General features: G+C 41.5%; 1 protein-coding gene across 1 annotated transcript; it reads right to left on the reverse strand.

Moving 5' to 3' along the window:
* Positions 1-1,007: 1,007 nt before the first annotated feature.
* CPB2 (carboxypeptidase B2) lies at positions 1,008-25,518 on the reverse strand. Its single transcript, XM_032213009.1, has 11 exons — positions 25,407-25,518; positions 20,651-20,726; positions 16,612-16,736; positions 16,398-16,506; positions 12,927-13,028; positions 11,721-11,825; positions 9,751-9,861; positions 5,453-5,543; positions 4,123-4,325; positions 1,832-1,916; positions 1,008-1,741 (listed from the first exon to the last, which is right to left on the reverse strand). Exons 1-11 carry the CDS (start codon positions 25,481-25,483, stop codon positions 1,557-1,559), a joined length of 1,269 nt encoding a protein of 422 aa, XP_032068900.1. The 5' UTR covers positions 25,484-25,518; the 3' UTR covers positions 1,008-1,556.
* Between the last annotated feature and the right edge of the window lie 1,538 nt (positions 25,519-27,056).

Consider the following 27,056-nt stretch of genomic DNA (forward strand, 5'->3'; position numbering starts at 1 on the left):
TGGTTCTTGTTAAAATTGCTTAATGTTGCTGACCGAAGCGCTGATAGTCTCAGCACCACACAGTTGCCAAATTAGGAGGGAAAATATTTTATATTACTCTTAAGTTCGGGATCAGTACCACTACAAAGCCTCATTTTCATGCATGTTTGATCCTCTGCTTGCAGGTTTCTCCAGTGCACTGCTCGGAGAGTCCAAGCGTGGGTTAACACAGCCTATCTGCCTTTGGACTGAGTGATGTTTTTCTGTTGACCACGCCTCCCTTTGCCTCTGCATGCTCAGTTTGAAAACTCAGTCCGCCCGTAGGGACTGTTTTGGGAGTGCTCCAGTCCAAGGTCAGATAGGCTGGAGAAATTTCCCACTTTGGACCACCGTTATACCTTGATATTGGATGATTTATTTGCTAATGTGCATGTTGGATTGCAGCTGAGAGGCGATCTGGGCTTCCCCTGAGTCCGCTGGTCGCAGGCGCCTCAGGGGACTGTCAGCCGCTTGTCCAGCGGCCTCTGGCGAGCGGTGGGGGCGGTGTGAGACTCGCAGGCCACCAGCCAAGCTCCCAGCCCCAACTGTCACTCAGGGAGGCTTTGCAGGCATTTTCGCAGCAGGCCCGGGCGGTTTGTATTCTGCCCAGCAACAGTGGCGATGGTTGGCTGGTTCGCGTGCTTTTCTCCTCAGGTCAGCTGAAAAGAGCGGGAGGCGGCTGCGCGCGCAGCCGCCACCATTTGGAATCACTCCGGAGCGCATTTGTGAGGCGAGTTCGTTTGCTTGTGGGAGAGCGAAGAGTGGCTGTGACCTAAGGAGAGCTTCGTTTCGGCCCTCAGCGACTACAGACCGCCGCAGGGAGACTCGGGCCTGATCCGGGGAGCCTCCACAGAAGCTAAGTCTCAGGGATCCGAGGGCGGTGGGAGGAAGGAACCTATTAACCACTATTAAGAACACAAGGCCAAAAGGCTTCCTTCCTTCCTTCCTTCCTCCCTCCCCTCCCCTCCCTCCCTCCCTCCCTCCCTCCCTCTTTCTTTCTTTCTTTCTTTCTTTCTTTCTTTCTTTCTTTCTTTCTTTCTTTCTTTCTAGAAAAACGCCTAAAATCTGGCCATTTGCCTCTGAATGTACTTACAGACAATACATGGAAATCAATTATTTCTAACAGAGCCATATTTCAGAAATGATCTAAAAGAAAGGTTTTGAACCTTGCATAAGGATAGCACTATTTTGCTACTCATTAAAGCAGCCACAATTTTTTTTTAGTCTTCCAACCCTAACCCTAACCCTTAAGAGTTCCAATTGACCTTTTAAAGCAGTAGCACCCTTCTTCAGGTTTATATGGAGGGGGGAGGAAAGTTGCAGCTGCTTTTAACAGCAGTTGAGCAATTCTGTGTTCATGTGAGCTGGAAAGCCATTCTTCAGAATCAGGTTTGAACAGGCTCATTACCCACACTATTAATCATAGAAAAAAAGCATGGAAAATAAGTCTTACTTGAAATTAAAATAGCAAAACAATGTGAATTAAGTGGACTCGGTGAAATGCTGTAACGTATAATGCCAAAATGGGATTGTATGTTTTACATATTATTAATCACATGCGAAGCTATAGTTTTGATCCCGGTAATCGCTTCGTAGCAGGTCGGCTTAATGAGATGCTGAGGAAGTAAGAATCCATATCTTCCTGTGTCCCGAAGCTCAAAAGTAAAAGAATACTTAATTCCTTGGTCGTAAGCCCAGTCATCCGAACCGCCTGGGGCTAAATCTATGAGGAAAACCAGAAGTATTAAGGACTCAAGCTCAGCAATGGCCTGTTGATAAACAGAGGTACTTCATGTTCTTGTCCTGTACTTACAGATCGTCTTTGCACCAGGGCCTGCCACATAGCGATTGTGGTATGTCTTTCTAATAGCACCAGTCACTTGGTTTGCCACCAGTTGCTGAAAAGAAAAGAATTGGTTAATTAAATCATCATGGAGAACGTATGTTTCAAGTCTGAATGCAAACAGAGAGCTGTCCAAAAAAGACTTTCATCTTGTTCTGGATGTTCATGAGCTGCCTTTAAAACTAAGTTTCCCAAGGATGGCCCAGAGAGTTTGAATTCTTCACAACATTGTAACAAAATTAAAAGATGTACATTTTTTACAGAAAACACAAAAAACCTAAAGCTGCAAGTAAGCAGATGTTGGTCCCAGACCTAGCATGCTTGAGATTAAAATCTTATCTGTGGTTTACCATGATATAAAAACTAGGCTATTGTGTGTCCATGGGTTTTTTTATTAATCTCCCTATTTCCAGTGATTGCATGCTTTCGAATTTTACCCTTTGCTTTTGTGTCTTTTTCTCCAGTTATACTATGTCTGTTTGCTTTGGTTTGTAGTCTGAAATCCCTTTTGTTACCGGTATATTATGGCTGACAAATGATTTTTTTTGGGGGGGGGAGGGGAATCTAATGTGCAAGGCAACATTGACTTTCATTTAGCTAAAACAGCCTAAAATGTGACTGCAGAAATAAATTGAATTTTGAATGTAGTTATATTTGTCTGGTAGTAGAACAGATGCTGTTGACTGACAAGCTTTTGGGTTTCCCAAAATTGAGCCTCTGCAACAGATTGTGAGATTACAGAAGAGCAAAAGAAGAACATTGTCCTTGTAGAGCAGCACTTTTAATCTTAACGAATTCCAGCAACTATGGAGAAAACATTGCACTCCAATTTCAAACTTGGAAACTTTTAAGATACGTGGGCTTCAACTCCCACAAATGAGTTCCGCTCCCAAAAATATTGGCTGGGGAATTCTGGGAGCTGAAGTCCACACCTCACGTTTGAGATACGCTGCTCTAAATGCAGCAATCTTTCAATTTTTTGTTACACAATGAAAACTCTTGAAGAGCACAGGACAAGCAAAATCCTTTTGTCAGTAAAGCCAAACAATCTCAGTGTCTAGACTCTGATAACAAAGTTCTGCATCCTTGAAAGACGCTATTATTGCCAAGGGCAATTAATTGCTCACTATGGCAATCCTCAGTCTGATGGGTTGGCCATTTGATCATTCATTTTTCTTTACAAAAATAAAGATATATTTTTTTTTATTTACTTACATAATTACATTCTCTGGCTCCGAAATTGTTTATGTGGGCATACAATCTAATGCTTTTGGAATTTTAATTCCTGAATCCTTTTTCATTAATTGTAATAATCAAAAAGCAATGCTTCATGATAAACAGCATACTCCTTTCTACATTATACTAGTTTAATATAGTGTGTTTTTATCTGTTATAATGTACTATTTCTTTTATATCTAAACATGCGACAAACCATGATTTCCGTTCTTGATTCATTCTAGTGAGATAGATCCCCTGTTTTGGGGTGTGGAGAAAGCCTGGCTTACAAACATTCATTTTAGGAGAAATACTCAACACATGTGTTCTTGTTTGGTCCCAATTGACATGCATCCATCATACAAACTTGCTTCTGTGCCTAGCAACTATTGTGCTATAACCTTCAATGTAATTCCCCCGTACTTAGATAGGAAAAGTACACACTATGAATTATCTCTTATTTTATACACTTGTTCTGAATATCCTATATTCCTCTCAGACTTGAAGCATCCTTCAAAATGATAAATACAGTGGGTACAGGGATTCTGATCTAAAAGTCTCTTTTCTCAGTAAGTCCATGAAAGCTAAAAATAAGGCAGCTGTGTTATGATTCAGTTCGGATGTGGGAATAGATAGTTTGCTTGTTATGAGAATGATCACAGAGGGAAGATATTAGAAACTTTTGATTATACTTTATGGCAATTTTCCATTTCAGCTGAATGTATTTTATACAAAGCCTGATGTATTTTCAAACCGTGGTTTGATTCTGTTTTGTAAATAATGGCTTGCTGCATTCAAATGAAATAAGTGGTGGAGGAAGAACATGAAAACCAAACTAAGATGCCGTCGCTACTTGCTTTTATAACATAATAATATGGCCTGCTAAAACGTCTTGTTGACATTATGGGCAGGCACTCATCATTTAGTCACTTTTTCTTAATGAAGAAGTGCCCTTTGTACTCTTTCTTTAAGGAAGACAAAAGCCAAGTCCAAAAACCGATCACAAAGGCCGTCTTGAGCTCAGACTTAAGGAGAAGGGTTCTTACCAGTTCATCATGATCTTTAGATATATTTTTAGTATATGAATATGGAAACAGGACCATCTGGGAGTAAGAGTGCATTGTTAGATATGCTTTAATACGATCCTTGTGCTTTCTGAGAAAATTAGCCACAGCTTTTACTTCTGGTTCAGACTCAGGGTAAGGTCCACAGTAAGTCTCTTCACAGTCATTTCTGGATGCACCTTTTCCTTTATTTAAGAAGAAAAATAAAAGCTTAATTATAGGACCCTGTGGCAACAAATGGAAAACAATATTTATTTATTTAATTATTTGCTTATATTGGAGGTTAAAACAATGACGTCCTTATAGGTTGTTGGTACAAAGGGATCTTCTTGTCAAATCTCAATCTGCTGCTGATAATCCTTTATTAGAGCGTTCACCCATTTTCAGGTTGAGGCACACGTGTGGACCTTTAATTCACATGAGTTGGGGTTTGTTTATTTATTTATTATTTATTTATTTAATAAATAATTGGTTATTGGCAAAATGTGCAAAACTTAATTTGAGTCATTTTTTTTAAAAAAAACCTCTATTTAAGCAATTTCCTTTCTGGCTCCTTAAAAATTACAGTACAAGTTGAGGACAAACATTGAAGGGCACTAATAGAGCCTTAGTATTTTCAAAAAAAATAAAGGCACAGGGAAGTAGTTGCCCTCTCTTTGTATACTATGGATGCTTTGTGTGTGATGTTTTGCTGCTTAGTTTCCCTTAAGAAAAAGACAAGCAAATCCTCAGAATATAAACTGACAGCAAACAGCACTTCTTACTAGCACTGATGATGTTACCTAGTTAGGGTAATGAAACGTCTGCAAGAAAACAAGCAAGCTCAGAGAGCACCAAGGGCCCCTCACTTAAGAAAAAAGACCATTTCATTTGAGGATGAAACAGGGTACCATTTGTCTCCTCCAGCTTGCAACTAACTGAAACGTCAGAAAACCTTCATTACTGGGTGGATCTGGATGCTTTTCTGATGTAATATATGGACCACTTTTTGTATTCTTGTACATTTTCCCAAGCTATTAAGATCTAGTTCAGCCTTCTCCAGTCAAATGTTCACCAGAACTGTTGTGATGATACCCCTAACCCTGACTAGCATGGACTGGTGATGGTATATATATAGTCCAATACAATCCAATGCCCTTGTATTGGAAAATAAAATGGAATTCAGTGGTGTTTAATATAGGATAGGTTTGGACAGCATTTTATATATCGAGTATGAAACTTGTTTCCCCCAAGTATATGTAGATCGGTTTATACTTTATTATTGCAATAAATATTCATAGTGCCTGTGTATATGTACAAACAAGCATCTTACCACACCAGCCTGCATCAAAATTGCGATTCATATCTGTCCCAGTGCACTTGTTGTTGCCATGCTTTGACCGGCTTTTTCTCCACATTCGATTCTGTAGGGAACACACATGCACATCAGTATGAATGTAAATATTTTAATGTTAACATCACCAATGCATAATTTGTAACATAAAATAAATCTCATAGCACATAACTGCACCTTTGAAAACAAGGCTTCCCAAAGAACCCCCCGTTTATACCGCAGTGTTTTCTGAGTAGGCAGTTAAATACGTCTCCAAAGTGGGGCGTGGGAGGAGTCACATCTGGGTATTGTCACGGCCCATCTGTCCGGAGACTGAAGTAAATCTTCAGGCTACTCCCTCTACTCCTCTGACTCCCCAGATTAACCTCAGTCTTCGGCCCAGAAGGAGCTAATTTAGCTGGCTCTCCTTGGTACGAGAGTTTACCTTTGAATTTCTCATCTTAGCTTGCTTGATCAGCTAAGCTAACTCTTCTCATGCGCTCTATAATCAGCCTGTGCACAGAAGCAGTTAGCGCTACCGATTGCACCGGACCACCGTAAGTTCCTTAGGTTCTCCTATGGGGGCACTCATTACCAATACAGGGCCCTTCCCTTTGGGTTGGCCTCCACTTCCAGGACCTTCACCAAGGTCCTAACCGTGGTGGCAGCCCATCTCCGCTCCAAACCGGTCTGGTTACATTGTTACCTTGATGACATCCTTGTATTAGCCACTTCGGCGGCTCGGGCCAAAGGGGACCTAAGTCTCACCATTGCCACCGTAAGGTCCCTGGGGTTCTCGGTCAACCTTGAAAAAAGTCACCTGACTCGCACCACCAGACTCCAACATCTGGGAACCATCATTGACTCGATGGGGGGTGAGGTCTTCCTCTTGGGGGAGTGTAGGGACAGCATTGTGCAATTGATTCTAGAGATTCGCAGGAATCGATCTGTTCCCATAGCTCTTCTTTCCAGGCTTCTTGGCAAGTTCATCTCCTGCATCAGGTTAGTGCCTTGGGCCCGGCTCCATGCCAGAGAGCTGCAGTGGTTCCTCCTCCCACACCAAAGAAATGGGACGAGCGACGCAGAATTCAAGGTCCTCATGACACCACAGGTACTCCTGTTCCTCCGCTGGTGGATGTCCCCAGCAGACAGGCTAGTCCTGATGACAGATGCAAGCCTGTTTGGTTGGGGAGCACACCTGAACTCCCAGCTAGCCCAGGGATGGTGGACTCCGACGGACCTGCGGAAAAACATCAACTGGTTGGAGCTCAGAGCGATCCACCTGGCTCTCCGGTGCTTCAAGGCGAAGGTATCTGGGAAGCACGTCCTGGCGCTGATGGACAATGTGGCAGCCAAGTGCACGTGAACAAGCAAGGAGGCACCCACTGCGTGGCACTTTGCGACGAGGCGGTGAGATTGGGGAACTGGGCGGAATGGAATCTTCTATCAATCCGAGCAGAACACATCTCCAGGGTGGAGAATCATCAGGCGGACTGGCTCAGCAGGGAGACAGTAGACCACGGAGAATGGCAACTTCACCCCAGCATCTTCGACCAGATCTGCCAGAGATTCGGCCAGCTGGCAGTGGATCTCTTCAACTCCCCGTTGAACGCCCAGCTTCCGAGGTTCATATCGTGGTTCCCAACACAGGGAGCGATGGACATCAACTCCCTGCGCTGCAGTTGGCCATCAGGACTTCTCTATGCTTTCCCTCCCCTTCCACTCCTTCCCGGGGTGTTGAGGAAGCTAGTATTAGAGAGGGCAGAGGTCATCCTGGTGGCTCCCTACTGGACCTGTCGCCCCTGGTTCGCAGATCTGATAGAGATGTCAACCTCTCCCCATTGGAAGATCCCTCCAGGGGAGGTGTCCCTTCTCCAGGGGAGTCTGGTCCACCCAGACTGGCTTCAACTGACCATCTGGCGATTGAGTGGGAACAATTAAGGGAGACCCAGATTTCCGCCAAGGTCATCGGGACCATTGAGGCTGCCAGGAGGAGCTTCACCACTCGCATCTACGATGCGACCTGGGTCTCCTTTGCATCCTGGTGCCAGTCTGCTCAGGTAGAACCGGCATCAGCCACAGTCCCGCAGATACTGGATTTCCTCCAGGATGGACTGGAGAAAGGTCTGTCCCCTAGCACCCTCAAAAGGCAGGTTTCAGCCTTTGCCACCATCCTGGGGGGAATGGGCACCCAATCTTTGTCCCAACTTCCCCTCATTAAGCAGTTCCTCAGAGAAGCAACCAACCTCCGGCCCCATTTTCCCTCTTGGGACCTACCCACAGTGCATCAGGCACTACTAGAAGCACCATTTGAGCCCCTGAGGGAGGTGAGTCTTCTGTCCATCTCCCTCTAGAGGAAGGGAGAGATCCTGGCATTGCCTTGACGTCAGGAGGGCACTGCGCATCATATCTGAAGTGCATGTCGGCCATTAGGTGGTCGGAGGCCCTCTTCGTTTCCTTTCACCCTGCAACCAGGGGAGCGAAGGTCTCCCCAGCCACCATCAGTAGATGAATCAGTCTGGCCATCTCCAAGGCCTACGAGGCGCGAGGCCTCCTGGTGGCATCACCACACACTCCACCAGGAGTGCAGCCACCTCAGTGGCCTGGGCCACCCAGGCCCCCATTGAGGACATATGCAGGGTGGCAGCATGGACTTTGCCCTCCCCATTCATCAGACACTGTCGGTTGGATGCTTTCGCCTCCGCGGAAGCATCCTTTGGGAGGAGAGTTTTCCAGAGAGTGCTAGATACTCGGGGGGACTCAGGCTCATGGCCCTTCCCAGGGACACCTAGCTTTGGTATGTCCCAGCTGTGACTCCTCTCACACCCCACTTCGGAGACTGTCGGTTGGTCTTACCTGAACTGCATGTCTCGAAGGATGGCGTGGGAGCAGTCACTTCCCGGCTCTTGTGCGCCCAATGCAGGGTGGGCCTGAGTTCAGATAGTTACCGGTCAGTCAGGGACCAGGGGGTGAGTTGGGGGATTGCCCTGTTCCCTTCCTTCTAGATTCGCCTTGACTGGACCATTGGTTAATCTGGAGAGTCAGAGGAGGAATAGAGGGAGTGGCCTCAAGATTTACCACAGTCTCCGGGCAGATGGGCCGTGACAATACCCAGATGTGACTGCTCGCACGTCATCCTTCAAGACATGCAGTTCAGGTAAGACCAACTGACAAATTATTGTAAATTTTAACACATTTTACAGATGCAAGTAAATGTGTGCTTAAATGAGTCTAAATGCTGCGGTATTTGTTTTGATTGTGGGCATCGTGGCCAAAGTAATCTACACTGCAGACAAAAGTGCTTGTAAGAGCATGAAGTCTGGAATCTAGAACTAAGGCCACCAATGCTCCAAGTGCTGTTGGCAATCCCAAGCTTGAAAAATAGAAGACTGTAAGAAATCCGTGCCTGTTGAGCAGAAGCATCTTTCTAGTTAAAGTTAAGCCTTGGTGAACACATCTATTTCACTTTACAGTAATTAGGCAAAGGAGAACTTGGGACCAATATTTCTCTCTCTATCCATGTGCCCCATCTATTTTCCTAATTAGTTCAGGAGAGCTGCTTTTCACCTTTTTCTTCCCTGCAACTATCTGTGAGTGAGGTGAGATGAGACTGAGATTCTAGATTCATACATCGTGTTAAACATTGGTATAAGGGTTTAGAGTTAGAGAAAATTGTAACCATGTGGTAAGATTCACCATGTGCTAATAGCAATAGCACGTAGACTTATATACTGCTTCACAGTGCTTTACACAGCCCTCTCTAAGTAGTTTACAGAGTCAGCCTATTGCCCCCAACAATTTGGGTCCTCATTTTACCGACCTCGGAAGGCTGGAAGGCTGAGTTAGTCTTGACCCATTGAGACTCGAACTGCTGAATTGCAGACAGCCGGCGGGCAGCAGAAGTAGCTAGCCTGCAGTACTGCACTCTCTAACCAAGGTATTATTTTTATAAGTATACAGTACTTATAAGTAATTACATAATAAATACATATAGTGAGCGTATTTTTTAATTAGAACCAGCATCATTGACCCAGAAAATAGGGTCAAAGAATGAATCATTCTGTAAAAATTGAAATTAATATTTTATGTGTGAACTAGCAGGAAATTTGCATTCCTTCCTCTAGTAACATTTAAAGAAAAGAGGTAATCCTGCAGCACAAAGCTAATTGATTTGAATATTGTTTTATGACACCTAAGATAATGCAACATTGTAACAAGTCATCTCAATGTAGATTATTTGGACTTTCAAGCGTTCCAGTCCAAATTTCATAATATATCTAGTAAAAATGTATACTTACAGTAGTCCATGTATAGTCATAACCATCCACATTCATTACTGGCATGACATAGAAATCAAGGTTCTGTAGGAGTCTTGCCATTGTTGCATCCCTGTTTAGAAATTGTGCAACCTAGAAGTGGATACAAAAATAAGATTTAATGGAAACTGCTGAGTAGGTTGCTATATCCAATCAATTATTAAGGCACTGCTACTTTCTAAGTTGCATAATTCTATGTAGAGGGGTTGCAACCCACTCATTGTCTTTTGCTAGCTCTGGTGAATAGTGGTGTTTCACCAATAGCATGTATCTGATCCCACTATTAAATAATTATGGAGAAATTTCTCCTGCATTTGTTGGAATTCTTTTCCTCCAAGAGCTCAAGATAGCATAATTTATCTCTACTCCTATCACTTTTTGTCCTGTTTTCAGAGGACAGACTTCTTGTGCCCGTCTTCCAGAGGTGGGTTCCTACCAGTTCGCACCTATTCGGTAGAACCGGTTGGTCAAATCTACCGAACCAGTTAGAAGAGGTTCCACCAGTGGACCCAGAAAGCAGGCCACACCTACAGAAGAGGTTCCAAAATTTTTTGAAACCCACCACTGGTCCTTGGATATGATTTTTCTACACTATCATGCTCATATTTATAAAACTCAGTGCCTCTGTGAAAGGTAAGGATGACTACTGCATTTGTGATGTGTGTTGAAGTTGTTTTAACACAAACCAAAGATGCCTTTTAAAAAACAAGTTTATATCATATTCTTATGCATGCCAGTGCTGTGTGTGAGGTAATTTAAGGTGGTTCTGACAAGTGTCGTTGGCATCTTCATATCCGGTCACATGGGCGGCAAGCCACTCCCATCCAGTCACATGGGCGGCAAGCCACTCCCACAAAGAAGGCCACACCCACAAAGTAGGTTCGAACAATTTTTGAAACCCACCACTGCTGTCTTCCCAACATAATGTTAGTCAGATATGTTGGATTACAAGTCCCACCATACTAAGTCAACAGATGATAAGGGAGACAGTTTAACACAAGCAAAGTGAAAAAGGAGAAGGCTTGCCTTTTTTTAAAGCAACCTTTTAATATAAGGCTCTGAATTATGTAATCACCATAAAAATTTCCCACTGTGCCTCTCAGTCACTCTGTGAGCGAAGTTTAAAGATGACTAGATCTAGTTGCTTACTAGTTATCGCCATTGCTTCTCACTTCTTGGGTTAATACATTTTACCCTATGTCCGGTAGGATCCCATGAAGAATGAGGAATTCTACCAGGGACAAACCAGTTCAACAGACATTGAACTGGTTTTGTATAATTTTAATCTGTTCCCTGCTTTATCCTTTTAAGCTGATTTATGCAAAAGCATAAATCGTGGAATTAACCCATGATCTGAATTTACATAGTATGATAAACTGCATGACCTGATCTCTTGTCACATACTAGGCTTAAATGGGTGGCTAGTTTATGGATCAGGATGTTATATGAATACAATCATTGTTGACCTCCTGAATTTTTCATTCTCTGTAATGGTATGTGGGAATGACTTTTGGAAAGAAGGAAAAGCTACAGCCAGAGGGATGGTCAGATAAGAGGAAACAGCCCACAGCAGGAAAGAGGACATGTCAACCATCTCAGAAGAGACCCTCCCCAGTTTCTGGGGCTGTAAAGTGATGGGAGAAGTGTACATTCAGGTGTGCAAGGTTGATGTCAGCCTTACATGGTAGCACATCCAAACAAGCCCATCCAGATGAATAAATTCTATTTTATTGCAAGTTTTTACTTTCATTAACAGAATCTGCCTTTATTTTTCACTCAGCCTTCTACCTCCTCTTTAAAATAAATAAAAGACTCCAAGCTCCTTGGGAACCAGAACTCATGTTTATTTATCAAATTCTGAAAAGCACCTCCCTTTTTCTTATGTATCCTTGGTGGCTATGTAATGTATGTGCAAGTTAATAAATACTTTAAAAAAAAAACCATCAACTTACGTGTCCTGTAAACCAGAGACAACAAGCTGGCGAAATCCATTCCCTTGCATGGATTCCACAATCGATCCACATGGCATTTTTGGGAGTTCTGCTTCTAGCCAAAAGCTAATAAAAGGGAATTTAATAGCATAGGTTTCCAAGAAGACATATGGCTACTTGATCATATTGTTATCCTAAATCGACATCACTTGTAAAATAGTTTCTGAAATAACTTGTTACTTTCAAGTTTTGATAATCGGTGCAACAAGAAAAAAAAATTAAAACTGTCCCTCTCCTGAAAATAAAATCAAAATCCAGTGGAAAGAAAATAGTAGGACAGTTTTCAGTTCTCGTAACTTCATTTTCTCAAGTAATTTCGGTTGCAACTGGGCATGTCCAGAGGGTGCTATGTATTGAATATATATATAGTTGTGTTAAGCTTTGCTAAAGTGAAACTTATTTTTTTTATAAATTTTTATTTCTCATATATATATTCACAATTATATGATCTCATAACTGTTATTAATAATATGTATTTGTAACAATTTTTCTCCCCTACAGTTGACAATATAATTGAAGTTGCTTTCTTACCATCCCATAAACCGATCTTATTTTACAACAATCCTACTTCTTCTTCCTTCCTTCCCTCCTTTCTTCTCTCCTTCTCTCCTTCCTTCCCTCCTTCCTTCCCTTCCTCCTTCCCCCTTCCCTCCCTCCTTTCTTCTCTCCTTCCCTCCTTCCTTCCCTCCTTCCTTCCCTCCTTTCTTCTCTCCTTCTCTCCTTCCTTTCCTCCTTCCTTCCCTCCTTCCTTCCCCTTTCTTCTCTCCTTCCTTCCCTCCTTCCTTCCCTCCTTTCTTCTCTCCTTCTCTCCTTCCTTCCCTCCTTCCTTCCCTCCTTTCTTCTCTCCTTCTCTCCTTAGATGACCCTCACTGTTAGCTCCAATTGTTTTGGAGGGAAACTTTGAAGATTCATATTTGGGCGGGTTTTTCAAGCATTATGATTGGTTAAGACCCTGTGGGCTTAGAGAATAAATTACAGGCATTTGCCTGCTATTCCTCAGTTCCAGTTTTAAGTCAATAAATACTGTTTTACCTATGCTGGTCTGGTTCTTGCCTACTGAAGCCCACTACATAATAGAGGGGTTTCCAAATTGCCTTGATTCCACCGCTACCTGGTCCAAATAGCATTTCACCTTCTGAAGAAATTGTGAGGTTTGGCCAAACATACCTTCAAAACATAAAGTGGACGTTTATCAAAAGACTGCCCAATATGTATCTTTTGGATGACATCAGGATGTCTTGCAACTACTTCATCCATCCATGTATATATCTAAAAGATAAAATGGCTCCTTCAGCAGAGATAGGGCATTTAAATTTTTTTGAAGCAACAACTTCCTTCTATTATTCCGTCAGTTAATTCCAGTTGACATCAATAGAATCCCAACTACTATTTGTGTCTTTCCTAATTTTTTCCCAGGGTGATTGTATATTGACCACAGACTATACCAGGTTCCACGGTGTTGGGATACAATCAATATTTCTGAAGGTCAGAACAGCCATTTAGGCAATTTGTGTGTTCCGACAATTAAAAGAATAATGGAAGAGGCAGGAAAAAGCAATTGATGTGACCTAACTCTGTTTCTGCAATATAGTTACAACAATATCAAGTTAGCTTACTTTACAGGCTTAATGTAATGATTAGAAGAAGATAAAACATGGATATATTGTTTTGTATATTAAACGTGATTTTTTTTTAATTGTTGTCAAATAGGTTTTTGAACTGATTAAAAGCATTACATTAGTGGTACAAGATATGCGTCATAAAACTTGGGGACAAATTACCCCAAGTCTTACCACTTTTAGAAAATTAAATTGCCGTATTTTTTGGAGTACAATATGCACCAAAGTATAACACACACCAAGATTTTGAAGAGGTAAAATTTTTAAAAAAGTTTTTGCACTCTGCAGATCTCCCAAACCCTCTGCACACCTCATTTTTTTGTGGGGAAAAAATCCCCCCCCAAAACGAGCAAAAAGCAGCCCGTTTTTCATGAAAATGAGTCTGGTTTTTGCCAAAAAAAAGAGAGCATGCATAGCCTTTAAGAGGCTTGTAGAGTGCTCCTGGGGGCTGGGGAGGGGGGAAAACAAGCAAAAAGGCCCATTTTCACTCATTTTTTCCCTCCCAAGCCCCTAGGAGCACTTTGCAAGCCTCCCAAACCCTCTGCATGTCCATTTTTGTGAAGCGGGCGGGGTTTCGGGTGGCCAAAAATGCTATATTCAGTGTATACGACTCACCCAGATTTTCACCCTCTTTTGGGGGGAAAAAGGTGCATCTTATACTCCAAAAAATACAGTATATCTTTAGTGTATGAAAAGAAGCATAACTTTGGACTTGTCTCTCTGGCATAAAAATAACGGACAAAATGACAATAATTGGATCTTTCTCTAGCAAACCATAATGTATTACTTTAAAGGCCTTATGAAAAACCCTCAACCTTAACAGTCTTCTCAAAAACCTCCAAGGAAGATGCCATTATAATTTTAGGCTGGGTGATGGGGTCAGAATTTCCTCTTAGTTGCATTTTACACCAATTGCAGTTTTCAAGCACACTAATCTTCAAACCAAATCCAACTCTTAAAATGTGGTCTAGGGTAATGGTGATGAAGGTGTGCACTCCAGTAGGACCCCACCTGGTAAACCAGCCAAAATATAGGCAAACTATCTAGACCCCTTCCAGTCAGGCTTCAGACCCGGTTACAGCACAGAAACCGCTTTGGTCGCATTGACCGATGATCTCTGGAGGGCCAGAGATGGAGGACATTCCTCCATCCTGGTTCTCCTCGACCTCTCAGCGGCTTTCGATACCATCGACCATGGTATCCTTCTGCGACGACTGCGGGAGGTGGGAGTGGGAGGCGCCGTGTTGCGGTGGTTCTCCTCCTACCTCTCGGACAGGTCGCAGTCGGTGTTAGTGGGGGGGCAGAGATCGTCCCCTAGGCCCCTAACTTATGGGGTGCCTCAGGGCTCGGTCTTATCCCCCTTACTATTCAACATCTACATGAAACCGCTGGGTGAGATCATTCGCAGGCACGGGATTAGATACCATCAATATGCGGACGATACTCAACTGTATCTGTCCGCCCCGTGCCAACTCAATGAAGCGGCAGACGTGATGAACCGCGGCCTTGAAGCTGTTATGGACTGGATGAGGGTTAACAAGCTCGTGCTCAACCCAGAAAAGACCGAGTGGCTGTTGTGTTTCCCTCCCAGAGATTCGACCAATATTCCATCACTCAGGCTGGGGGGTCAAATTCTACACCCCTCAGAGAGGGTTCGCAACTTGGGAGTCCTCCTGGACTCACAGCTATCGTTTGACCACCATTTAATGGCTGTGACCAGGGGGGCATTCGCCCAGGTTCGCCTGGTGCGCCAGTTGCGACCCTACCTGAATCGGGAGGCTCTCACAACAGTCACCCGGGCCCTTGTGACCTCTAGGCTGGAATACTGCAACGTGCTCTACATGGGGCTGCCCTTGAAGAGCATCCGGCGACTTCAGCTAGTACAGAATGCGGCCGCGCGAGTGATTGTGGGTGCACCTCGGTTCACCCGCATAACACCTATCCTCCGCGAGCTACGCTGGCTACCTGTCGATCTCCGGATTTAGAGGTTTAGAGGTTTTATTTGCATTTGTAGGCCGCCCTTTTCCCTGAGGGGACTCAGGGCGGCTCACAGAAACCAGGGAAAGGGGAAATACAACATTGAGACAACAACACATAATAAAATAATGAGCAACATGCATACAACATTCGGGCGGGGTAGAAATCCTTATCCCCAGGCCTGACGGGCGAGCCAGTTCTTCAAGGCAGTGCGGAAGGCCTGGACGGTGGAGAGGGTACGAATCTCCACGGGGAGCTCGTTCCAAAGGGTCGGGGCTACTGCTGAGAAGGCCCTCAAGGTGCTATTAGTCACCCATAAAGCCCTACATGGCAGTGGATCTGGATACTTGAGAGACCGCCTTCTGCCAATTACATCCCTGCGACCAATAAGATCACATAGATTAGGCCTCCTCCGTATACCATCGGCCAGCCAGTGTCGGCTGGCAACTACAAGGAGGAGGGCCTTCTCAGTAGTAGCCCCGACCCTTTGGAACGAGCTCCCCGTAGAGATTCGCACCCTCGCCACCGTCCAGGCCTTCCGCACAGCCTTGAAGAACTGGCTCGCCCGTCAGGCCTGGGGACAAGGATAGTTCCCCTCCCGAATGATGAATGTATGTTGTCTACTATTTTATTATATGTCTTATCTTAATGTCTGTATTCCCCTTCCCCGATTTTATGTGAGCCGCCCTGAGTCCCCTCAGGGAAAAGGGCGGCCTACAAATATTAATAAAATCTACAAAAAATCTACAAAGGATCCCCGCTATAGTCATACTCCACCTTCATGAATCCAGGAGAACTACCAAGTTGCAAATCCAAGTTGCAGCCAACTAGAGGGTCTCTTGAGAAATAGCAACTCTGTCTTCTTTCAATTCCATTTGGTCAATCACACGGAGCAATTGTTGGCTCATGGCATCCAGGGAAGATGTTTGTTGGTTGACCTAAACAACCTTACGACTGTTTCATCACGAAATCCTTGGTTAGTAACTCCCTGAGAACCTACCATAGTTTTAGGAATAAAGGGACCAATTACACCAAGTCTTACCACTTTTAGAGAGTGATATTGTTCATAGAATGAAGTAGAACCACGAGGGGTAACAGTGTCATTGACAGTTTGTAGATCAATAATTTTCTGAACATCTTCCAAAGAAACTCTGAAAAGAAAGAGCATAACGGTTCCTCGTCTCTGATTTTAAAAAAAACATGGCTTGATAGTATCCTACTCGCAGGCACGGAGAGCAGGACATAAAGTATCATACCTGAATAAAATGGCAGATCGGTTAAGCTCCGCTTTCACGTTATCTACATCGGAAACATTGACATAAAAATGTACCTCCTTATTCCTTACAATGTTTTCGGAGGAAGCAGGTTGCCAAAGCACAATCTATTTTGAAATGAAAGAGAATGACATAGAGAATGGGACAAATACTTGTTACACTTTTCATGGCAATCTGTTTTATCTTGCAGCCTTTACTTTATGCTCTTTTTATGCAAAATATTTGGAGAGAAGTAGTTGGGGGTTTCCTTTCGACTTGGTCTGCAACTAAACTCAGACTAGTGTGGTAGAAAACTAGTAATTTTCTGACATATCTACCTTGGTTTTGCTAATTCGATTTACATATTAATTCTCATTGGATTGTTGGGAGAAATGTCCATCTGGGTTCAGTTCCAAGTGGGGAGAAAGACACTGAAAACATGGAAGCTGCTTGGAAAGATGTTTTAATGGTGGACAGGATCACATGGCTTGAGATCCTGGGCAAAAGAAAAAAAACACATGGGCAGGAATAAGAGAGAGATATATATCCTCTCTTGGGCGCTGCCTTGGCGCTTCTTATTCCAGTGTAAGAAATGTATTCTGATTGGTTGTCAGACTCCCATGGGGCCATGCTGGGATAACTTTGTAGAGTTCCAAGCTTGGTTGAATCTTGCTGGGTGATGTAATCTCTCCAAGTGCCATGTACTGAGCCCTGTTGCTAGATGGGTAGAGGGTCAATCCCACCTTTGTTGGATCCTGGGTAAGGGCATTTGCTTATGAATAGACCTAGCTATCTATCTCTCAAGTGCTGACATCTGCTGTGAGCTATTGAGGAGGATGGGGGCTATTAAAAGTGAGTCTGCTTCCTGCCTAAAAAAACATGCTTCTCCATTTCTCATCCATGGAAATATAATATTCTGCCTTTTTAATATTTCCTAGAATATTTCATTCTTCTAGGAGAGGAGTGGGTGCTAACTTCCTACAGCATGCGACTATCTATCTAATATAAATTGCATGATGCAATAATGATGTTCCCATTGCCAGCACCATAAGTATTCTGCATATGCATATTCCTATAAATATGTTAACTAAGGGGACATCACAAATGTTTACTTTACTCACTGCTAATCCTAATCTATGTTTTTACTTCAATTCTACAACAGTCTAGGAATAGCTTTCCACTCCACACTTCTGTAAAATCTTCCACAATTCTAGCTTGTTCATTTTATTATACACTTTTTTCTATCAATAAATACAATCGATCTTTCTCACATTCAAACACTTTTCAGTGACCCACTGGGACAAAACTGCAGGGCTCTTCCTGAATTTAGCTGGCACACCTAACTCATTAATTCCCACTCTCAACACACACACACACACACACACACACCACACACAAACACACACACACACACCAGGTTTTGCATGTACTCTTGCTACCTTCACCTTTGTGCAGGGGAACAATAACAACGTTCTTCCAGTTGCCAGACACAGATGCAATCTTCACATATACTTTTGGTAAGGACTGGAGATGGCAACATGACAAGTAAGGATAGGCAGAACCATTGTGTAAAAATGGAAGAAATTCTAATCTTAGAGGCTGGGAAACATACGGCTTAGAATTCATTGGTTCAAAACAATTGGAGAAAAAAAAAGACTAGGATTAACTCTTAGGGCTGAGGTACACATATATGGGATGCGGTGGCTCAGTGGCTAAGACACTGAGCTTTCAATCAGAAAGTTCGGCAGTTTGGTGGTTTGAATCCCTAGCGCCGCGTAATGGAGTGAGCTCCCGTTACTTGTCCCAGCTTCTGCCAATCTAGCAGTTCGAAAGCATGTAAAAATGCAGGTAGAAAAAATAGCAACCACCTTTGGTGGGAAGGTAACAGCGTTCCCTGCACCTTCGGCATTTAGTCATGACCACGGAAAAATCTTTGGACAGCGCTGACTCTTCGGCTTAGAAACGGAGATGAGCACCGCTCACTAGAGTTGGGAACAACTAGCACATATGTGTAAGTGGAATCTTTACCTTTACCTTTACACATATATAGGGTTTGATTCCTGTGCTCTTCTGTTTTCTGAGCATGTATGACTTGCTGGTACCTTCCATAAAGCTATTTAAGTGAGCTGAATTTCTGCAAATGTCAACTTACTGAAGAAAGGAAGCTACTCACTGCTCTGATTGTTAGAGAAAAACTGATACAGGTAAAGAACATTGCAAAGCCAGTTTAACCAAAAGCAAACCAGCTCCCTATGTTAACATTCATCCACCTTCCCTCTATATATTTATAGCCTTCTTGCTTTTCAACTTTCTCACAGCATTATTTCAATAATATTATTTTCTTGGACAGTTGTAGCGTTCATTTCAATTCCACTCTTCGATATATCTCTACCATTCCCTTAGAAAGCTTTCTGGCATTCCCAGTTTCAGTTTCATGCCATTTTTTATTTTGAATTTCATTTTTCTGGAGTCTCCTCTTTTTTCTTTTTGTTTTCTTTGCCTATTTCTTTTTTTTTTAAATATACTTTTTTATTTTCCATTTTCATAACATATAATCACATGTATACTATTACATAGCCAATATCATATTGTATTAAGTAGTAAATACATCAGTTCCTCTTGCCATCAACGCCCAGAAAGATAAAAACCCATTATTAGCTCTTCTGCTCTCCATACACCTCTTTCTTCTACCTCTCTCCTACTTCCTTTCTTCCCTCCATCATCCTTTTCTACTCTACTTCCCCTTCCTTTCTCCTTCTCCTCTCTCTTCATTCCACTCCTTATTCTCCTCATCTTCCCCCCTTACCTTCTCTCCTATCCCTCTCTTCCTATCTTTCTTCTCTCCTCTGCTTCCCACTCTTCCTCTCATTCACTTGGTGTATTTCAGCTTCTGGGCAAACTCCATTCTATGTTGGTGGTATTTATGCTTCCATATCAATATACTTAACATATCTTAGTTTTAAAGAAAAAATAAGAGAAGACAGTATACATGTGCAATCATATTACTTTAAAATCTAACACCCCTCATCAAGCCTAATATACATCCCTCCCTCCCTCCCCCAACCCCCCCCCAGCCTTCCCTCCCCCAACTTCCCAGAACCCATACACGGTATAAATCTTTAACAAAAACAGTCTAAAATATATTTGAAAAAAGAATAGAAAATTGATAACATCTTTAAATTGAATTTAGCTCCTCCTTGCTAGGCTAACTTTAAACAATTTATATCATTCCTGATCTTAATCATAAGCTATCTGGAATTTCTTAGTCCCATATTTAATTTTTATATAATCGATCCATTTTTTCCAGTCTCGTTTATATCTTTGCCTATTTCCAAAACAAAATGTCCATTCCTTGTGATCCTTCACAATATTCTATTAATCTCTTTTTTCTCAGTATGCACCATATGTATTTTTGAATATTTTTTTGCAGCAATTACTTTTCGATGTGCTTTTCGTCACCCTCTTTCATATCAATATTCCACCAAGCACACTTTCTCAGACACACCATTAGCGTAACTCCACACCTTTCTATGTGGTGATAATTCAGATTTAATATAGCTGCCTAATCCAATGGATGTATAGCTCTTCATTTTGTCCCAAGCAATTTCTACATCCTCTTTAAGTTTACCCACTATGCATTTTATTAGGAGATTAATCTATCCCCCAATATATTTTTATAAATATATTGAGGAATGGATTAATATATACCTATATAAACTTTCTTTTCCTGCAGTTATTCTACTTTTGCCCTTTTGTTTCACCTTTTTTTCCTTCTATGTACATTTTTTTTTCTTAAACTCCATTCTAAATACTACCAAAAATGGTCATAAATGAGTACTGTATTCTTCCTGGGTTTATATATCACCCTAAGCTGTTGATCATTAACCAACCACAATTGGCTGGGTTTGTGCTAAACCGTTTATTAACCAGCATTGCTCATTTCACATCACACTAAGCCAAAAGCAAATTCAATCCATTACAATTTAATGCAATGTGAAAACCCATCTTTTCTGCACTATATTCACGGTTTGCCAAAACTTACCTCAAAAGCAGTGGTCAGATTCCGTAGAATGTCTGCTTCTCTGTCAGATTTTGGAAAAGCCCACAAAACTTGATCACTGAAAGAGAAAGAATGAGAATGCAAAAATCTGAGCTGCAGAAACCATGGACCGGAATTATGAGATTCCCATTCTGAATGACTGAGCATCCATGAGTGTACAAAAGAATCATGATGGCGCAGTGGTTAGAATTCAGTATTGCAGGCTAATTCTGCCCACAGCTAGGAGTTCAATCCTCACCGCCTCAAGGTTGACTCAGCCTTCCATCCTTCCGAGGTTGGTAAAATGAGGACCCAGATTGTTGGGGGCGATACGCTGACTGTAAACCACTTAGAGAAGGCTATAAAGCATTGTAAAGTGGTATATAAGTCCAAGTGCTATTGCTAAGTGCTCTAGACTCCAAATAATGTTGCAAGGTGCCATTCCAAGAGCTTTGGCCCATCTAGCATGTTTTGGAATAACCCACATTGATTGGGGAGGTCCGACTGATCTGCTGGAATGGAGACTGGGTGGAACTGGAAAACTATTGCACATTTCTCATGGTATATGGTATATGTGATGATTTGAGCCTCTGCCTGTCTTTGCCTTAATGTAAGCGATCCTACATAGATGTAGAAGCCTACCAAACCAGAAACTCACTATGAGCAAATGAAATGTCTGAAGGAACCATATAATCCTGAAGTATAATATACTGCCCTACAAGCCAGATAAATCCATGTTGGCTTATCCACATGTGACTTTGAAGAGAGTTATGATTAGATATACAAGTAGTCCTCAACTTACGACAACAACTGCATCCAAAATTCATGTTGTCAAGTGAGACATTTGTTAAGTGAGTTTTTGCCCCATTTTACCACCTTTCTTGCCACCTTTATTAAGTGAATCAGCATAGTTGATAAGATAGTAACACGGTTGTTAAGGGAATCTGGCTTCCCCATTGATTTTGCTTTGGAAAAAGAGGGCATGTTAATGAGGGAACTTGTTTGTGTTTTTTCCATCGTTGTGAAACTGCAATTAGGTCATTACAATCTGTTTTATTTCCTATGGCCATTTTCATTTAAAATGAAAAGTCCCTATCACTTATATATCACTCTGTTGTGAAATCAAGAGTCAGTACGAACTAAAAAAACATGACTTGTATGAAATCGGAAACCATATGAAACTTGGTTCCTGAAATCATATTTGTTAAAGGGGTTCTCCCTGCCCTTCTTTCCTGGAAGCACCTAATCCCCAACTCTGCTTCCTGGAACCATCTAGCTAGGAAAGCCTCTATTTTATTTTATTTTATTATTTTATTATTTTATTTTATTATTTTTATTTTATTATTTATTTTATTATTTATTTTATTATTTTATTTTATTATTTTATTTTATTATTTTATTTTATTATTTTATTTTATTATTTTATTATTTTATTTTATTATTTTATTTTATTTTATTTTATTATTTTATTTTATTATTTTATTTTATTTTATTATTATTATTTTATTTTTATTATTTATTTTATTATTTATTTATTTTATAATTATTTTATTTTATTATTTTATTTTATTATTTTTTATTTTATTTGTTTTATTTATTTTATTTATTTTGTTTATTTTATTTTATTTTATTTATTTATTTTATTTATTTTATTTATTTTATTTATTTTATTTATTTTATTTATTTTATTTATTTTATTTATTTATTTCATTTATTTCATTTATTTCATTTATTTTATTTTAATTTTACTTTATTATTTATTTTATTTTATATTTTATTCTATTTGTAATATACAAATGTAGGGGCCATCTACTCACTCACAAAGCAATTATTTATATGGTTTTTCCTCCTGGTGGCTATTGATGTTGTTTGAACCACCACTGCTTGACTCCTGGCTATCTGGGAGTAATTTTCTTCTCTGTTGAATAGAACACAAGAGGACTTGCCAAGGAAATCAGCTTGTTTGATAACTCTAGCTAATATTCAGGTCACCAAACCAAAATGCTGGGTGTTGATTTAGTTTTGTTCTTGTTATAACAAATCTCTGCTTGCCTGTCTGAAGGCAATTTCTGTCAACCAAAGTATGGTGGGTGGTGAAACCAGTTGATCTGGGGCACAGTTTTGGCTAGCAGTGGATGAGGTTGTTTGGCAAGTCCTCCTAGGCTTCAGCTGAAATATAAAGCAGAGGTTGGATTCAGCTATGGTTCATGACTTCTCTCTCCTCTTTTGCTCCAAGTTCACTTGGATATCTTGGTTCTTTAGATGAGAAGGAAGAGAATGAAAATAATCTGTCCTGATTATGGTTAAAGGCCACCAAGAAATCAGAAGAACCAAATAGAAATCCCCCTTTTCCAAGACTTCACTTAAACCACCACCAAAGTGGTCAAGTCTGTTTTAACCTCAAAATTGGGCAAAGTGCTTAGTGAGAAATTGATTGAAAGCCATTTAAGCATTTGCATCTTATTTTACTTGGGGTGTTGAGATGACATGGTTCCCAAGGCCTATAATAGGTGTATAGTTAATTTAACATCTATAAAAGTGTAGAGATTCAGTGTGTTAGGTTAATTTTAATTTTAAAATATTTTTATTGGTTTCATTACGCTAATTCATGTAGACTCAAAACCTATGTCCTCCATAAAGTTGGTGAGATATTGGGCTTGAATTTCACTTAAGGCAGTTGGATAACTTTGTAAAGATAATGGAAACTCCTATATTGTTCTGCTGATGGGACAAATATTGCCATTGAGCCTCAGAGCTACGTAATACCCCTTTCTGATCACATTCCAACTTTGAGAAATCATCTGGTGACTTCTCCGTATAGATTCATCAGAAAATGGAACTGAAGACTTCTGAGAGTGTGATTATATTGTTACAAAGTTATTGTCAGCCTCTGTTTTGCTGCTTGCTTTCGGCTATGATTGAAATGGGGAATGGGGGCATGGTATTTGAGTGGGGAAGTATTCAGTACAGGAGTGATTGTAAAAAGGGAGTTGTTCTCACCATCTACTGCGCATGCTGCAGATAGAGGATTTGCCGCCAAGGCCAACTGTCCGTCATACCAACCTGATGATGCTTTTTGAAGATGTCTCCCACATGACACCTGTGGGGTGTACGGATTGGACCATGGGATGGGGTTACCAAGGGGAGGGGGTTGGGTCACATTGATATCAATGATTACGCGCGCTTTTGCCTCAGATCTTGCTTTGCTTAGCTGCTATCTACTCATGACCAGTAAAAGTACTCTTAATTTTGCAACATGGAGATGAGTGGATTCTTTCTTGGTTACTGAGGGAGGCAGCCTTGACAGTTATATTCTTGAATATAATTTGTTTGTTTTATGTTTTTTCCAATTTAAATAATCTATACGTAGATCTATCAGCAGAGTGAAATTACCACCCTCACAATCCTTCCACTCCACCAGGCACCTGCCATTGTGCAAGTCTTGGGTGTCTTGCTTTAGTCATGTTGTTCTGGGCCAAGGGAAGTTCCCCATTGTCCCAAACCAACCACATGAGGAAGTTGGGACCTGTCATCCAGTAGGTGACGGTGGTAGAGGAGGAAGGGGGGGAATAACCTTTTTCTCAGCTGATGGGTCGCCATTCATCCCTGAAACTTGAGACTTCAGTGGTGAAATGATTATCAAAGTTTCAAAACAATGAGCTGATTCTAAAACTGTGATTATGTCATTCTCATTATTACGTGAGTGACATGATCTCTCAGGGAACAACCATGCAGTCTGTTCTTGGGAAATCTCTGGATCAGCCAAATTTAGGCAGGAAGAGCACCCAAGTGATAAGATTAAGGCTGTATCCCTGAATAAACATGCAAAATACAAGGACTAGAGAAAGTAAAGCATTCACTTGTATGGAATGATTCCATTCGCAAGAGTTTTGAGCAAAAATGGGATTTAACATCCAAGGAAAACAGTGCATGTAATAAATTCTGTTCATCCACATATAAAATGAGTTTAAGGATTCCAGTTTGATGGCTAAATTTATTTTTTATCTATTGAAGAGAAAATATCCAACTGTGATATGAAGTTTTTTTATTAACTTATTAATAACTGTTGTGATCTAAAGTTTATTATTAACCTATTGAAGTTTCTTTTCTTTTGGAAAGTCCCTTACAATGATTTATCAAAAATTGGGATCTGAATGTTACGAAATCATTGTAGATTTGGATTACTGCCCTCATGTTAATTATGCTATAAAAAGTTAGCAGAAACCTAATTGCTTGAGAGAAGAGAAACAAAGAAAAGGATATAGTATTGATTTTATAATACTACCGGTATTTTCTGTTTCAATCAGGAGGAAGAGAGTCGTTTCCTCATTTTAGGTGTCAATTTTTAAAAACTTTACTCTAAATTGACTTGTTAATAGACAGTTGTGCTCCGTCTTGAGTTTAATCTCACTGTGGCATATATTGGCATTAAATTGATATGTTATTTATCTATGCTACAAGTTTCTCATTATGGGTCTTTTCCAGAGGTGGGTTGCTAATTCTTTTACTACCAGTTCAAGCGCGCTCCTGCGCATGCTCGCGCGCGCGTGACCTGCTTCTGTGCATGCACAGAAGCGTCTGGGTAGGTGGGCAGAGCCTCCCGCCACTGCTACTAATGGTTCAGCCAATCCAGGCCGAACTGGCACCAACCCATCTCTGGTCTTCTCCCCATAATAATTTGGCAATATAAAGTTCAGATTTCTACATCCATTTGGGCCTATGTCCTTATTTTCTTTTTCACTAAAAGATAAATACATACCTCTGGGAAGCAGAAACTGAGGTCTTTTGATTGAAGATTGATACCAAACAAAAAAGGAAAAGCTTTAGAGCAGCCATTTGCAATGAAACCAAGAGAAATAGTGAAGGCTGGTGACTTACTTTGTTGATTTTCTAAAGTCTATATTGAAAGAATGGTTAAATTTTAATATTCTCTCTCTTTCTCTCTGCAGTTTCTTTCCCCCTTCTGGCAACTCCCTTTTCCACTATTTGAATCTGGGCAGTTCATATCTTTATTAATAATGATAATTGCTGGTATATGCAATTCTGATTGATTGCTAAAGTTAACACAAATTATACTTTGATCCCTGTAGCGTGATCTATGCTTATCTTTAATTTGCCAGGAAACAAAGCACATTCTCTTCTCACTGATTGATTGATTTATTCATCTGATATATGACATCTTCCCATTGACATTAAACAAATCATAATGTCCTTATTTAATAAAATGGTGTAACTATGTTTTGAATTTAGTAGGTAGTTCTGGTCATGGTATCTCAAATGCTGGAAAAAGGGAAGAATATAGTTGGTAGGGCCAAAATGATTAAGGAGTTGCAGCAAAGAGATGTAAAAATATTCATCAGCCTGGAAAAGAGTGAAGTTTTTCTTTCTTTCTCACAATGGTGTGATGATCAACAAATTCATGGAGAGGCTGCATAACTCAATTCATGAAATCTTTCTCCCTCCTCTGTCTCTGTCTGTCTTCAAATCCAGGCAAGTGTCTGAAAGTGTCCTTCAATTTTAATGGCAAGATAATGGGAAGTGATTTGGCATTGCCTCCTAGGACTGAGACAGAGGGACTGGCCCAAAATCCCCCAGCTGGCATTGTGTCTAAGGCAGGGTGGGTTTCAAAACTTTTAGCAAGGGGTTCTCTGCCTGGCTACTGGGTGGGCGTGGCCATGGTGGGCGTGGCCTAGTCTGCCTCCTGCACCGGGAGGGGGCATTTTTGCCCTCCCCTGGCTCCAGAGGTTTTTTTCGAGCCTCTGGGAGGGTGAAAACAGCCTCCCCAAGCTTTGGAGGCCCTCCAGAGACCAGAAAAGGGCCCGTTGCCATCATTCCCGAACTTCTGGCAGGCCCGTTCTTCTTCCTCTCTAACCCTTTGTGCATGCCCTGAACTTACCTACATCCAAAACAGTCTGCATGGGGACTCCTGGGAGGGAGCCAATTACCTCCAACAGACCGATTAGATCCCACAGATTAGGCCTCCTCCGAATTCCATCCACTGGCCAATGCCGATTGGCTACTACCCGGAGGAGGGCCTTCTCTGTGGCTGCTCCGGCCCTCTGGAACGAGTTCCCCGTGGAGATTCGGACCCTCACCACCCTCCAGGCTTTCCGCAAAGCCTTAAAAACCTGGCTGTTCCGACAGGCCTGGGGCTGATGAGTTCCTGTCCCCGCTCGAATGGTGTAGCTGTTGAATTGTTTTTAAAATTGTGGTGTTGTGTTGTCCGTTGTCTTTCTTTTTTTCCTGTTTGTTCCCCCCCCCCCCCGACTTGGTTTGTGAGCCGCCCTGAGTCCCTCTGGGAATAGGGTGGCATAGAAATACAATAAAATCAAAATCGAAATCGACGGGCTGGGGTAAGTGGGGCCAGCCAGGAGTGGGATTTGGGAGTTCTCTGAATTGCACAGAATCT

Source organism: Thamnophis elegans, chromosome 3 (genome assembly GCF_009769535.1).
Source record: "Thamnophis elegans isolate rThaEle1 chromosome 3, rThaEle1.pri, whole genome shotgun sequence".
NCBI classification, from domain to species: Eukaryota; Metazoa; Chordata; class Lepidosauria; order Squamata; family Colubridae; genus Thamnophis; species Thamnophis elegans.

Excerpts from the sequence above, each read along its gene's own strand:
- CPB2 (XM_032213009.1), bottom strand. The coding sequence starts at position 25,483 with ATGGCTGCTCTAAAGCTTTTCCTTTTTTGTTTGGTATCAATCTTCAAT. Across the intron at positions 11,826-12,926 it reads GTCCACTTTATGTTTTGAAG|CTTTTGGCTAGAAGCAGAAC; the intron begins GTATGTTTGGCC and ends CCCTTTTATTAG. Across the intron at positions 1,917-4,122 it reads CTAAAGATCATGATGAACTG|CAACTGGTGGCAAACCAAGT; the intron begins GTAAGAACCCTT and ends TTTTCTTTTCAG.